The 16,345-nt window shown below is 38.5% G+C and overlaps 1 protein-coding gene across 26 annotated transcripts in view; it reads right to left on the bottom strand.

Annotated features, from left to right (window-relative positions):
* FOXJ3 (forkhead box J3) overlaps positions 1-16,345 on the bottom strand; it is a 152,048-nt gene that overhangs the window by 111,771 nt on the left and 23,932 nt on the right. For 25 of the 26 annotated variants that reach the window (XM_045373292.3, XM_005543753.4, XM_074010666.1 and 22 more), the window contains one exon: positions 15,043-15,103. Coding sequence is in view for 18 of the 26 variants with exons in the window: in XM_065524116.2 (XP_065380188.1) it covers positions 15,043-15,103 (61 nt within the window). In the remaining 8 variants the exon portion in view is untranslated. Of the gene's footprint in view, positions 1-2,656; positions 2,775-15,042; positions 15,104-16,345 lie in introns of those variants that run through there. The other variant, XM_065524156.2, reaches the window with a different exon arrangement.

Here is a 16,345-nt window from a genome sequence, read left to right as displayed (position 1 = left end):
TTATTTTAAGGTATGTACCTCCAGTGCCTAGTTTATTGAGGGTTGTTATGAGGCAATGTTGGATTTTATCAAATGCCTTTTCTGCATCTATGGAGATAATCATACGGTTTTGGGGTTTGGTTCTATTTACATGGTGAATCACGTTCATTGATTTGCACACACTTCAACATTCTTGCATTCCTGGAATAAAACCCACTTGATCAAGATATATAATCTTTTTGATGTGCTGTTGGATTCAGTATTTGTTGAGGATTTTTGCACCTATGTTCATTAGGGATATTGGCCTGTGGTTTTCTTTTCTGGTTGTGTCCATGCCTGACTGGTACCTAGTGTCCTCACCTGACTTTGGTATCTAGTGTCCTCGCCTGACTTTGATACTGGTTTTGTAGAATGAGTTAGAAAGGAATTACTCCTTAATTTTCTGAAATCGTTTCAGTATTCTTTCCTAAATACCAACTTTTCTTTATATGTCTGGCAAAATTCAGCTATAAATCTATCTGGTCCTGGCCTTTTTTGCTGTTAGAAGGTGATAGGTTTGGCTCTGTCCCTACCCAAATCTCATCTCGTAGTTCCCTTAATTCCCATGTGTCGTGGGAGGATCCAGTGGCAGGTAATTGAATCATGGGGGCAGTTACCCTCATACTGCTCTCTTGATAGTGAGTTCTAATGAGATTTGATGATTTTACGAGGGGCTTCCCTCCGCTTTGCTCAGCACTTCTACTTCCTGCCGCCATGTGAAGAACAAGTCAGCTTCCCCTTCTGCCATGATTGTACGTTTTCTGAGGCTTCCCCAGCCCTGTGGAACTGAGTCAACTACACCTCTGTCCTTTATAAATTACCCAGTCTCAGGTAGTTCTTTATATCAGCATGAGAACAGACTAATACAGTTCTCCTTTACTACTGATAGAATTTTGTTATTTGTTATTGGTCTGTTCAGGATTCACATTTCTTCCTGGTTCAGTCTTGGGAGGTCGTATGTTTCCAGGAATTTGTCCATTTCCCCTAGCTTTTTCTAGTTTATGAGTACATAAATGTTCACAGCAGTCGCTGATGATCTTTTGTATTTCTGTGGTGTCAGGTGTAATGCTGTCTTTATCATTTCTGCTTGTATTTAAAACTTAACTTTTCTTGGTTAACTTAGCTAGCAGTCTGTCAATTTTGTGTATCTTTTCAAAGAAACAACTTTTTGTTTCACTTATCCTTTGTGTCATTTTTTTGCCTCATTTAGCTCTGCTCTGCTCTTTGCTCTTTTTCTTCTGCTAGCTTTTTGTTTGGTTTGTTATTTTTCCAGTTCCTTGATGTATGGTGGTAGCTCGAGATCTTCCTATCTTTTTAACGTGGGCATTTAATGCTATAAACTTTCCTCTTAGCACTGATATCCCAGAGGTTTTGGTATGCTGTGCCTCCATTTTCATTTATTTCAAAATTTTTTTCAATTTCTGCCTTAATTGCATTGTTTACCCAAAGTTCATTCAGGAGCATGTTGTTTAGTTTCCATCTACTTGAATAGTTCCTCTTGGTATTTGATTTCTAATTTTATTCCACTGTGCTCCAAAAAGATACTTGATCTGATTTCAGTATTTTGGAATGTATTGAGACTTAGTTTAATGGCCAAGCATATGGTCAATTTTGGAGAACGTTCCACGTGCAGATAAGATTAATGTATGTTCTGTAAATGTCTATTAGGTCCATTTGGTCTATAGTTTAAGTCCAGAATTTATTTTTTGACTTTCTGCCTCCATGATCTGAATGGTGATGTCAGTGAGGTGCTGATGTCCTCCACTGTTATTGTATTGCCATCATTCTGTTTGCTTTGGCCTAGTAGTATTTATGAATCTGGGTGGTCTGGTGTGGGGTGCACATGTATTCAGGATAGTTAAATCTCCTTGTTGTATCAAACCCTTTATCATTATATAATGCTCTTGTCTTTTTTTTTTTTTTTTTTTTACTATTACAGTTTGAAGTTTATCTGATACGAGAATGTATACTACTGCTGGCTTCTGTTTTCCATTTATTTGTATGATAAACCGTTTTTCACCCCCTTAGTTTGAGTCTGTAGCTGTCTTTAACCAGTGTGTGTGGGGTCTCTTGCTGGCAGCAGCTGGTTGGGTCTTTTTTTTTTTTTTAATTTCATTTGCCACTCAGTATGTTTTAAGCGGAGCATTTAGGCCATTTACATTCAAGGTTAATATTGATATGTGGCTAGGTGTTGTGGTTCATGCCCATAATCCCAGCCCTTTAAGAGGCCAAAGTGGGCGGATTACTTGAGGTCAGGAGCTGAGATCAGCCTGGCCAACATGGCAAAACCTCACCTCTACTAAAAAATACAAAAGTTAGCCAGGTGTGGTGGTACATGCCTGTAATCCCAGCTACTTGGGAGGCTAAGGCAGGAGAATTGCTTGGATCCAGGTGGCAGAGGTTGCAGTGAGCCAAGACCATGCCACTGCACTCCAACCTGGGCAAGACAGCAAGACTCCATCTTAAAATATATATATATATATAGGCCAGGCACGGTGGCTCACGCCTGTAATCCCAGCACTTTGGGAGGCCCAGGTGGGCGGATCACAAGGTCAGGAGTTTGAGACCTGCCTGGCCAGTATGGTGAATTCCTGTCTCTACTAAAAATACAAAATTAGTCGGGTGTGGTGGCACACACCTGTAGTCCCAGCCACTCAGGAGGCTGAGGCAGGAGCATCACTTGTACCTGGGAGGCAGAGGTTGCAGTGAGCCAAGATGGTGCCACTACACTCCAGCCTGGGCGATGGTGCAAGACTATGTCTCAAAAAAAAAAAAAAATAGATAGACAGAGACAGAGATATAGATATGTGAGGTTTTGTTCTTGTCACAGTGTTGTTAGTTGCCTTGGAGTTTCAACTATATAACTGCTTTACAGACTCTGTGAGCTTTGTACTTTTATGATGGCAAGTACTGTCCTTTCGTTAATATGTTTAGAACTCCTTTCAGCATTTCTTATATGATCAGTATAGTGATGATGAATTCCATTCACATGTGTTTGTCTGGGAAAGACTTTATTTCTCCTTCATTTACAAAGCTTATTTTTTGGCAGGATATAAAATTATTGGCCGGTGGTTGTGCATGGTGGCTCACACCTATAATCCCAGTATGTTGAGAGGCCAAGGCGGGCGGACTGTTTCAGTTCAGGAGTTTAAGATCAGCTTGAGCAACATGGCAAACCCCTGTCTCTCCTAAAAATACTAGAAAATTAGCTGGGCATGGTGGCATGTGCTTGTAGTCCCAGCTACTTGGGAGGCTGAGCAAGAGGATCACTTGAGCCTGGGAAGTAAAGGCTGTGGTGAGCTGTGATCACGCCACTGTACTCCAGGTTTGGGTAGTAGACTGAGACCCTGCCCAAAAAACAAACAAAATAAATTCTTGGCTGGTAATTTTTTCCTTAAGGCCACTAAAAATAGGCCCCCAATCTCTTCCAGCTGGCTTGTAGGGATTCTGCTGAGAAGTTCAGTGTTTAGTTTGATGGGATTTCCTTTATAGGTAATCCCCTCTTTCTTGCTACTCTTAGAATTTTTTCCTTCACACTGACTTTGAACAGTCTGATGACTATATCCTTAGATGAGGTTCTTCTTGCAATGTATCTCTCAGGAGTTCTCTGAGCTTGTATCTGGATGTCTAAATCTCTTCCCAGACTACAGAAGTTTTTCCTTATTACTCCCTGAAATAGCTTTTCTACACTTTTTACTTTTTCTTCTCTAGAATACCTATAACCTGTAAGTTTGGATGCTTTATACAATCCCATATTTCTCCAAGACTTTTTCACTTTCCTTTTTTCTTTTGAGATGGAGTTTCACTCTGTCGCCCAGTGTGGAGTGTAGTGGCACGATCTTGGCTCACCACAACCTCCACTTCCTGGAATCAAGCGATTCTCCTGCCTCAGCCTCCCAAGTAGCTGGGACTACAGTCACATACCACGAAGCTCTGCTAATTTTTTTGTATTTTAGTAGAGATGGAGTTTCACCATGTTGGCCAGGCTGGTCTTGAACTCCTGACCCTCAAGTGATCTACCCGCCTCGGCCTCCCAAAGTGTTGGGAGTATAGGCATGAGGTACCACACCTGGCCTTTGTTCACTTACTCTACTTCTTTTTTCCCTTATGTTCATCTGACTGGGTTAATTCAAAAGACCTGTCTTCCCGCTCTGAAATTCTTTATTCTACTTTCTCTAGACTAGCATTAGAGCTTTCAACTATGTTTTATAATTCCTTCAATGAATTTTTCATTTCCAATATATGTTTGGGTTTATTTTTCATGATATCTCCTTTCATATCCCAAACTGTTTTTCTGATTTGTGTGCATTTTCAACTTTCTCTTGGATCTCATTGAGTTTCTTTAAAACCAAAACATTCTGAATTCTTTATCTTATATTTCAAAGATTTTAATTTTGGTTAGGATCTACCGCTGGAGAGTTAATGTGATCCTTCTGAGGCATTGTAACACACTTTTTTCATAGTTTCAGAGTTGTTTCTCTGGTTGCTTCTCATCTAGATAAGCCATCTCTCCTTATTTTTTGAATTTCCTTTCATTTCGATGTGATTTTTTCTCCCCTTCAGGAGGTGTCTATAATGTATGTTCTGTAGGGTCTTTTGGCTTTAGTTCTGGGTGCTTTCAGTGGCAAAGAGTCTGTATTAAGTTCCCTGGTTACAGTTAGCCTTTGAATGGTAGTTTTCTCAAATGCTGGTTGTATTATTGATGTACTGGGCGTGGGAGTAGGCTTACTACATCTTGTGGGGCCAGGATGGTGGAGGTCTCAGGAAGTTTATCAAGATCCCTAGTGCTGTACACTTGTCAGCAGATTTTCTATTGTGTCATGCAATTAAACTTCCAGGTCAGTAGGTGGCACTCACAGGTAAGAGCCAGCTGAAGCCAATATAGATGGGTATATACTTGATCCTTGCTTACTGAGAAGCTCTCTGTTGCCTCAGGCAATGGGCTGATCTGCAGAATGCACAGTGGTCTGAGCTCCCTGCCCAGCCCTGGAGCAGGAGACCAAGACAGGTGGGTCCAGACCAGGCAGGTCCACCTACAGGTCCCCCAATAGCAGGGCATAAGCACCAGGTATGGGGGGCAGAGGAGAATTGGGGTCCAATGGGCAACCACCAGTTACCCAGAGGTATGCCTAGGCATGGAGTTGGGAAATCTCCACTGCCCCCAAGTTTTCTGTATGGCAAGTAGAGTACAGCCTAAACCCTAATCTAGAAAAGTGGATGCTCCAAATGCCTAGAGATGTCTCTACACTGAGTGCCACTGGACCATAAAGCTTGCCTATGATAAGCTTATTATATCAAATCATACAATTTTTTTATTTTTCAGTAGTACTATTTTGCACTATATGTACTGTTAGTAGGCATGTGTTTTATATTGAACTCACTAGTATATTCAGTGATGCTTTTTATTCCCTATTACCTCTAATATATGATTCCCCCTCATAAAAACTCAAAATTTCTCCACCTCCCTGAAATTTAAAAAAAAAAAACCTGTCTTTTGTTAAAAAAAAAACAAAAAATTTTATCAATTTTAAACAAGATTTGTTTTTCAATTTTAGTATTCCAAAATTAAAGCGCTGGTTTTCTATTACCTTTTTCTACAGTCTCCTGCATTGACACTTCTCTTTTTTACTTATTTTTTATAGTGCCCTCAATTAAGAAGAAAATTGTTTGGCAGCCTTCATTTAAGAAAAAAGCCTGAAATTACAATAAATACTTATAGCCAAGAGGCAGTAGAATTAAATGGTTAAAGCATGGGCACTGGATAAGGACCTAAATATGAATCCCAGCTCTATCCCTAATTACCTATATATCTTTGAGTTAATTAACTTTACCTCAGTTTCCTCATTTATGAAGTAAGGATAATAATGGTACTGACCTCACAGAATTGTTGGGGGAACTTAATAAACTTAAAAGTGCTTAAATAATGCCTGGTCTAACAGTAAGAACACCATAAATGGTATCTACCAAAGTGAGTATTCAGTCACAAAAGCAACTTTATGTCCTTAAGTTAATGAATAAGTCAGTCAGTAGTACTCCTCAATATCTGGTGTTCAGAAATGGAGGCCTTAGGACATTAGGATCTTAAAGATTAAATTATGACTGAGGGTGGTGGCTTATGCCTGTAATCCCAGCACTTTGGGAGGCCGAGGCAGCGGATTGCCTGAGCTCAGGAGTTTGAAACCAGCCTGGGCAACATGGCAAAACCCCGTCTCTACTAAAAATACAAAAAATTAGCCGGGCGCCTGTAATCCCAACTACTGAGGAGGTTGAGGCAGGATAATCGCTTGAACCCGGGAGGTGGAGGTTGCAGTGAGCCAAGATCGCACTACTGCACTCCAGCCTGGGCGAAAGAGCGAGACTCTGTCTCAAAAAAAAAAAAAAAAAGATTAAATTATACTTAGGGTGATCCAGACTAGTGCTGTTAAGCCTGGCACAGTAGCCAATGTCTGTAAATCCCAGCACTTTGTGAGGCCAGTGAGGGCAGATCGCTTGAACCCAAGAGCTCTGAGACCAGCCTGGGCAACACAGGGAGACCCATCTCTACAAAGAATTTAAAAATTAGCTGGGCATGATGGCACGTGCCTGTAGTCAGTCCCAGCTACCCTAGAGACTGAGGTGGGGGAAACTCTTAAGCCCAAGACGTTGAGGCTACCACAAGTCATAACTGTGCCACTGTACTCCAGCCTGGGCGACAAAGCAAGACCCTGTCTTAATCAAACATAAAACAGACCAGCGCTCCCCAACAGAACTTTCTCCAACAATGCAAATATCTGCATGCTGTCCAATATGACAGCCACTAGCCATGTACAGCGAGTGAGCACTTAAAATGTGGCTAGTATGACTAACGAAGCGAATTTTCAATTTTACCTATTTTTAATTAACTTATATTTAAATAGCCACAAAAGGTTACTAGCTCCCATATCAGAAAACTCAAAACGCATTTTAGAGAAAGTTTCTGTAATTGTCAAATTTAAGAGGATTTTCTCATTACTCATAATTTAATTGGAACATGCCATATCTAAACATGTACATTCATAAAGATTTTACTAATTCCAAGAAATTAATAAAAATGATAATGATAAATATGGCATGATAATGCAAAGGCTATTTCTGCCACTGTCTGGGACCCAAAAGCCTAAACTTTTAACTGTATTAAATATAGTAAACATATAATATTAAATGTCAGCAACATCCTTAGCCTGAAGATCAGTGGCAAACCTGATACTACTGGTAGATATTCTAGAATCTTAGAATTTAGGATGAAGGGGAAATAGAACAAAGGAAAATAGTAAACTTTCTTCTACCCCATGTTTTTATACTGTTAGCAAAGGATACAAATCTGTCTCATTCCTTCTTTTATTCTAAAAATGATGAACCTTTTTGCTTTCTACTATTAGAAACTAGAAAAGAGGAGAAAATATGCCAGATTCCTCACGTATAAATTTAATTCCTTGAATCCTCTTCCTCTGTATGGGAAGGGGAGTATAGCCTAAACTCCTAATTTAGAAGAGTGGGTGCTCCAAATGCCTGGAAATATGTTTCTGCATTGAGTGCCACTGAACCACAAAGCTTGCCTATGATAAGCTTTCTAAGTCAAATCATATAATTACTTTTTTATTTTTCAGTATAATTTTGCACCATGTGCACTGTTAGCAGGCACGTTTTACATTTAACTCACCAGCATATTCAGTGATGCTTTGAAGAGCGGTGAAGTAAACATTAGCAACTCTATTAAAGCAAAATTAGGAAAAGTAATTTACCCAAGAGTACATGGCTAATATGTGGCAGAGAGAGATGTGAACCTGTATCTACATTATCTTAAGTCTATATACCACAGCTGCTTTATCAATACCAGTATGCCTCTAGAAATGAGGCAGCAAGAACGCTTGAAATAAATCTACCTTCTTCTGGTAGTTCTAAACAGCAGGGTCATCAATTTCAAGAGCAGGGAAATGAGGAAACAGATGGACAGGAAATTCATCTGGGGCACTCAAATATTTCTATGTGTTCCCTGGCATACAATAAGTAGACAAATAAGATCAATAATAAAAGGCATCTTTAAGGAAGAAGCGTTAACAAAAATGAGTGATAAAAAAGGATAAATACAGAAAAATGTAAGAGGAAGTGATCTCAGGTAGAAGGTATTAAATATCACCAGAAACTACTACAAGTACTACTGTATCCCAGAATGCATACATGTGAGAATCATAAAATAAATCCTCTAATAAATGTTAGGTAATTCAGAAATGCAGAAAGGGTGCCATTTCTACAAGCCCTAAGAAACAGCAAACCTATTTTGCTTTGACCAAACCAAATTAACGGAAGTCCTAGCTCAAGCAATCGGACAAGAGAAAAAAATAAAGGGCATACAAATTAGAAAGGAAGAGGTCAAATTATCCTTGTTTACAGATGATATGATCTTATATTTGGAAAAACCTAAAGACTCCACCAAAAAACTACTAGAACTGACAAATTCAGTAAAGTTGCAGGAGATAAAAATCAACATACAAAAACCAGAGTTTCTATATGCCAGGAGCGAACAATCCGAAAAAGAAATCAAGAAAGTAATCTCATTTACAATAGGTACAAATAAAATAAAATACCTAGGAATTAACCAAAGAAGTGAAAGACCTCCACAACGAAAGCCATCAATTATTTAGGAAAGAAGCTGAAGACACCAAAAAAAGGAATGATACTCCATGTTCATGGATTAGAAGAATCAATACTGTTAAAATGTACATACTATCCAAAGCAAACTAAAGATTCAATGCACTCCCTATCAAAATACCAATGACATTCTTCACAGATGTAGAAAAAAAATCCTAAAATTTATATAAAACCACCAAAGACTCAGAATACCCAAAGCTATCCTGAGCAAAACGAACAAAACTGGAGGAATCACATTATCTGACTTCAAGTTATACTACAGAGCTATAGTAACCAAAACAGTATGGTACTGGCATAAAAACAGATATAGACCAATGGAACAGGATAGAGAACCCAGAAAACAAATACATATATCGAGAGTGAACTCATTTTTGACAAAGGTTCCAAGAACATATAATGGAAAGGATAGTCTCTTCAACAAGGTGCTGGGAAAACTGGACACCCATATGCAGAAGAATAACACTAGACCCCTATTTCTTGCCATATACAAAAATCAAACCAAAATGGATTAAATACTTAAATCTAAAACCTCAAACTAAACTACTAAAAGAAAACACTGGGGAAACTCTCCAGGATGTTGGAGTGGGCAAAGATTACTTGAGTTACACCCCACGAGCACAGGCAACCAAAGCAAAAATAGACAAATGGGATCACATCAAGTTAAAAAGCTTCTGCACAGCAAAGGAAACAACCAAAAAAGTTAAGAGACAAGCCACAAAATGGCTGAAAATATCTGCAAACTACTCATTTGACAAAGGATTAATAACCAGAATATATAAGGAGCTCAAATAACTCTATAGGAGAAAATTTAATAATCTGATTTTTAAAATGGGCAAAAGATCTAAATAGGCATTTCTCAAAAGACATACAAATGGCAAACAGGTGTATGAAAAGGTGCTCAATGTCACTGATCATCAGAGAAATGCACATCAAAACTATAGTAACACGTCGTCTCACCCCAGTTAAAATGGCTTTTATCCAAAAGACAGGCAATGACAAATGCTGGAGAGGATGTGGAGAAAAGGGAACACTGGATTTTGTACACTGTTGGAGGGAATGTATATTAGTACAACCACTACCGTGAACAGTTTGGAAGTTCCTCAAAAAAACTAAAAGTAGAGCTACCATAAAGATCCAACAATCCCAGCGCTGGGTATACACTCAAAAGAAGGCAAATCCGCATATCAAAGAGATAACTGCACTCCCATATTGGTTGCAATACTGTTCACAATAGCCAAGATTTCGAAGCATCCTAAGCGTCCATCAACAGATGAATAGATAAAATATGGTACATATATACACGAGATCCTGTAATTTTTCTACATGGATGGAACTGGGGGTCATTATGATAAGTGAAATAAGCCAGGCACAAAAATATAAACTGCATGTCCTCACTTATTTGTGAGAGCTAAAAACGAAAACAACTCGGAGACAGAGTAGAAGGATGGTTACCAGAGGCTGGGAAGAGTAGTGGGGCGTCAGGGAGAGTGAGAATGGCTAACGGGTACAAAAAAAATAGGAGGAGTAACTAAGATCTTGTGTTTGATAGCACAACAGGGTGACTATAGTCAGTAATAATTTAATTGTACATTTTTAAATAACTAAAATAATTGGATTCTTTGTAACACAAAGGATAAATGCTTGAGGTGATGAATATACCCCACTTATGCACTGCATGCCTGTATCAAAATATCTTATGTACCCCATAAATATACATTTTACCCACAAAAATTAAAAATTGAAACAAAATAAAATTACAAAAAATAGTCTGTCGTTACAATATGTAAAAGAAGTATGTCATATGAGATACAAACATATTCACTCGTATACATAAAGCAAATAGCCAAGAAAAGCTTTTGCTTTTTCAGTAAGCTGTTGTTATTACTGAATCTGTACTTGGAAATAAAATACAGGTACATCTGAGGATTCAAATCCATCTTATCCAAACTCAGGAAACAAAAAGATTCTGATAAACTTTTAAGATTCTACTGTTTAACAGAAATTATATCCATCACTCTCTGAACTTTTTTCTTTTTTTTGAGACGGAGTCTCACTCTGTCGCCCAGGCTGGAGTGCAGTGGCACAATCTCAGCTCACTGCAACCTCTGCCTCCCGGGTTCAAGCGATTCTCCTGCCTCAGCCTCCCAAGTAGCTGGGACTAAGGGCGAGCGCCACCACACCTGGCTAATTTTTTATATTTTTAGTTGAGACAGAGTTTCACCATATTGATTAGGCTGGTCTCAAACTCCTGACCTCGTGATCCGCCCACCTTGACCTCCCAAAGTGCTAGAATTACAGGCGTGAGCCACGGCGCCCGGCCCCACTCTCTGAACTCTTACTCTTGCTATCCAAAACTCAGGAATTGAACAGATGTGAATGGCCTGCTATCCCTCACTATCCAGACTCTATCACCCAAACTCAGGATATAAATACAATAGATTCAGACTGCAAATACTTGTGAATCTTAACATAAATTTTTAATATAATTTCACAGTGTTTAAAAAACTTCTGAGGATTTTTTAAGTAATATGCAGTACTCTACTAAATCCCATAAATACTAGCTGCAAAACATCTTAGAAAATATCTTCTTGTACCCTATTTCTCAGCAGTCTGTTGGAGCAAGGAAGGCAGCTATTAGGTTATTGCCCCTCAGCTCCAAACTGCAGCACCCCTACCCGTATTCTGCTTTGTGGTGCTTGCACTAAGACTCTCTGTAAAAGCTCTCCCAAGAAGAGGCACTCAAGATGAACTGCAAGGCTGGAGGAGGAGGAAGAAAAGACTCTATCTTCCTATGTAATCTTTAGGTTTCATAAGAGCATTTCCCCAACACAGGCTTCTTCAGCCCTATAGCAGCAGGTCCTTCCAGTAGCAACAAGTGAATCCAGCTTACAGTGTTTCCAACACTTCCAGAACTAGCTTCACCATAAACCACTGAGACACACCAGCATCAGCCAGCAAGGTCTGGGTCCCAACCTTACAGAACCCCTCTTCCAAGCTCAGACACCAGCATCGATCATGCAGCAGCCTCTCAGAGGTCTAAGTTTCATTTCTTCGGGGACTTTCCTCTAAGTTCCTAATGTTTTCTCGTTCCCTTTGGTCCCCGAGCCCTATGGGCAGTAGCTGCTTCCTGTTGTGTCTATCTTCGTGATATTTTAGTTTTGTTTTTATCCTTTATGTTACTTAGTTAACATTTATATCTAGTTATCAATTCTATTAAAGTATTATCTCTGTTCAAATACTGGTATGGTTTCAGCCTCCCTAGAGAATCCTGAATGCTAAAATAGTCTCATGTAGAATATGATGTTGTTACAGTGACTTCTGTTGAAATGCAATTCTACCTATACTGGCAAGTAAAGTAGACCAAAGTGTCAGAGCAATCTGCTTACAATTACAGAGTATACTTAACTATCACTACAAACTATTCTGCAGTCATTTTTTTAAGGCAAATTTAGAGGGTCTTTTTCTAATTCACATTTAATATCTACTGGTATAAAAAAGGCAAGCTCTGTTTTCCCAAATTTTCTACAATAAATATGTACTACTTTGTAATCATAAAAATACAGCAAGTCTAATTTTAACAACAATTCTAACAAAGTCAGATTAAACAAGGATCCAATATCATCCACAGAAAGTAGTACTTGTTTACCTTACCCCAAATACTTAAGGAGACTGAGGGAGTTTTAATCCATTTACTAACTACCCTCTTCCAACCAACAAATTTTTTATACTTTCCTTCTATTCACTACCTTCACTTACACATAAATTGTCCACTCCCACTCATACTTGTGCCTACAAACTCCCACCTGCCTATCCATTTTCTGATTCCCAGCCACATGACCAGTTCTTCTCCACCAACTCATTTGCTTCCTGTCTTGAGGTTAGTCACTTTCTAGATATACAGATAGTATATACATGGTAGTATATACAAGAGAGATAAGGCAAACAAGCAATGTTTTTCAGTAGGTTTGAGTTACTTTAAGACTTCTGGTTGTACCCCTATTTGGGCAGTGTAGTTTGCAGGGACCATTTCTGGTTTGGGGAAGACTCTACGGGAAGTAGACTAAAATTTATTGTGGTTATTAAGTAATCCAGTTTTTCTTCCCTTCTTCGTCTCAAAACAATACTGGCTTCCACTAAGAAAAATCGGTGACAGACAATGGTCTTGTATACACAAATCTAAGAATGGGAATCCTCTGTTTCAGACGTGGACCATACAGAATATTACAGAAATGAAAGACATACGTAAGGACAATAAATATCATGACTCTGATGCCATAGGGCTTCTCAGTTTATAAATTAAATGCTAGATATACAGTTATATCCCAAACAATTCTGATTGTAGAATATTGTGCTAAGGAATTACAACACAGTGAGTAAATTGTAACATAACTTATATTACCTCTTCTCTTTCATCAAACAAAAGTTACACACATATTATTCCTAACCCAATGTCATAATAAAGGCTTAACCTAAACATAAATATAGTATTCACAGAGATTTAAAATTTCAGTCAATTACCTTAATATATGAGTGTTTCAGCATTTCACACAACTAAAATATCTTAAGGAAGTCTAATAAGTAGAAAGTGGACGCTAAAGAAACAACAGTCATTTTGCAAAAAAAAAAAAAAAGCTTTTCCACTGAGAAACAGGACAGTCAGCCTTGACTTGCAAAACGTCAAGTACATAAAAACTACAAAGGTAACTTCATTGTTCATTTTGTCTGTGTGTGTGTGTGTGGCATTCCGGAAAATCAGGATTGCTCTCAAGCGTAAGGATTCCTTCATTCCCAATCATGGTTCTGGCAATTTTGTAATCTCTCCTCTCTCTCCTTCTGCCCTCCAAAGCTGGGCAATTATAACCCTTCCTCATCTACGCTGCTGCAACCACAATGACCTCCTCCACTGCTCCTCAAACATACAAGGCAGCCTCCCGCCTTGGACCTTCCTGCACTCCCTCTGTGCCTAAAGAATGCTCAACTACCACTTATGCAATATATGGCTCACTCCAGCATACTTTAAGATCTTCATTCAAATGTCCCCTTTTTTAGTGAAGGCTTCCCTTAGGACTGGCCTGTCTAAAATAACACATACTCCTATTATTTCCTATTCCTCTTCTCTATTTTTCTCCTTAACCCTTATCATATCACTAACAGATACTTATACTATTTTCTTTATTAATTGTCCCTCCACCAAAATGTAAATTCCATGATTACAGGATTTTTACATGTTATGCTCATTGCTATGCCCCAACATTTAGAACAGTGCCTGACAACAGTAGATGCTCAATATGCTAGATGAATAAATGATATGGCTGACTACACAACCACATGTAACTAGCAGGTCCTGCCATCAACACTTCATACTCTAAGATTTCAATTAGCAGATTAGGTTTAGATCATTTTTCACTCTGGGAACCATGACAATCCCTCAGGGGCCAATGTGAAGGTAGAACATGGAAGCCTAAGCCAGCAAAAACAGTCATATATTTATCTGTTTTGCTAATTTGACTTCACATATTAATTGATTGGCAAAACTGATCTGGTGACTTCAAAAATCTGAAACCACAGGGTTGTACACAACAAAACAGTTCCTACTTTTTACATTTCTCATGTTTTATTGTAAATTAGAGAAATCTAGATATATTTTTACCATCCCTTAGAAAGAAATTAAAATTAGTATCTTCAGTCTTATTTTGATTGCTACAAAGGCAATCAAAATTTACTATGTTCTAATTAAATTGAATAGAAAGCAGATTAGCTTTTTTTTTTTTTTGAGATGGAGTTTCGCTCTTGTTGCCCAGGCTGGAGTGCAATGGCACAATCTCAGCTGACTGCAACTTCTGCCTCCTGGGTTCAAGCGATTCTCCTGCCTCAGCCTCCCGAGTAGCTGGGATTACAGGTGTGAGCCACCACACCTGGCCAATTATTTTGTATTTTCAGTAGAGACAGGGTTTCACCATGTTGGCCAGGCTAGTCTCGAACTCCTGACCTCAGGTGATCCACCCGCCTCAGCCTCCCAAAATGCTGGGAGTACAAGTGTGACTCACCGCACTTGGCCCAGATTAGTCTTTTTAAAAGAAACACAAAGAAGTGTTAATTATGTTGTTTCATGTACAAATTACCACCACACTATACTCAGTTCACTAAATGAAGATTAAAAGCATATCCAAATCCCATTACCACAAAAATTTCAGTAAGCAGAAATATCACTCCATTCCGCCAAATTGCACTACTTGACAAAACAAGCTACAATTTTTTATTCTGAATCTCACCCTGAAATTCATTGCAATATAAGGTGACCAGTCTAACTTTTAAAATGTTGCATGTTCTAATAAAGAAAAAAAAAAGAGCACTCACCTTAATGAAGTTACAGATGGACAAGCCTGTCCATACAAACCCATCTGGCCACAAAGAGAATCTGAAAAGTAAAGAAGAGTTCGTTATCAGATGCTGCAAAGTAAATTAAATTAAACCGTAAGTCTCACTTTAGATTTACTTTAAAACACTCTCAAAACAGAAGTAAAATGCTAAAAGAATCACCCTTATCAGAACACAAACTTACATGAAAGAAAAATGCCACTGAGTCATAAGAGGGATTACACTAAGACAGACAAACATATCAGGAAGCCTACAGACATTATCAGGCGGCATAACAGAAATAGATACACTATATCTGTAACATCTAAAGCTGAGATTTCATAAGATTTAACAAATGATTATGGCTATGTTATAGTGTCCAAACTGTTTTAGTAGAGTCCTAGGGATTCTAGAAAGATGCCCAAAAGCTACCAGAGTTAAGCACGCAGGTTTCAACCCCCCAAATAAGTGCCCCACCAAATCTATTTCTCCAGCAAAATAGTGCTACCTTTATTGGTTTTAAATATTTGACTTCACAAAGACTTCATCTAAGAAACAGTTCCACTGCTTTAAAAAAAAAAACAAAAAGTAGTAGTAATAGTAGTAGTAGTAGTAGTAATAGCAGCAGCAGCAGTAGTAAAGAGAAGCACTGAAACCGAAAGAGCTTTGAATTCAAATTCTAGGTTTTAGGTTCAAATTCTAACAGTGGCACTACTGAGACCTTAAAGAATTTATATAACTTCAATGAACCTCAGTTTCTTCATCTGTAACGTGGGGCTAATACCACCTACATAACTTTATTCAAAGGGGATTAAACTCCAAGCTTGTTGTTAGAATTAAATAAATCAACAAATGTAAAAGTGTCTATCAGCACTACTACGGAGCACATGGGAGAGTATCAGTATTTTCATTAGGCAGAAGGATGATCCACAAATGCCTAATGGTAACATAAATGGGATAAGGTAAAATAGGTTTAAGTGTATACATATGCATATACTGCACAAGTGGCAGAACTGTGAGCAACTAAAGAAAGCATGTTCAGTCTGAAGGGATCAGGGCTATTCCCAGTTCTAGTCAATTGTTGCTAGGCAGGAGCATTATACGCCCAGCATTTTAAGAACTTCCAATTTTTCAAGAGAAACCAAAAAATCCAAAATTTTATCTGCAATCTCTTGATTTTTTATTTTAACTTTTTTAAAAAATACAGATGGGGTCTCGCTATGTTGCCCAGGCTGATCTTGAACTCCTGGGCTCAAGTGATCCTCCTGCCTCGGCCTCCCAAAGTGCTAAGCTTACAGGCATA

Source organism: Macaca fascicularis, chromosome 1 (genome assembly GCF_037993035.2).
Source record: "Macaca fascicularis isolate 582-1 chromosome 1, T2T-MFA8v1.1".
In the NCBI taxonomy this organism is placed as follows: Eukaryota; Metazoa; Chordata; class Mammalia; order Primates; family Cercopithecidae; genus Macaca; species Macaca fascicularis.
Note: the sequence above shows the minus strand (reverse complement) of the source record. Positions and strands in the feature narration are given on the sequence as shown.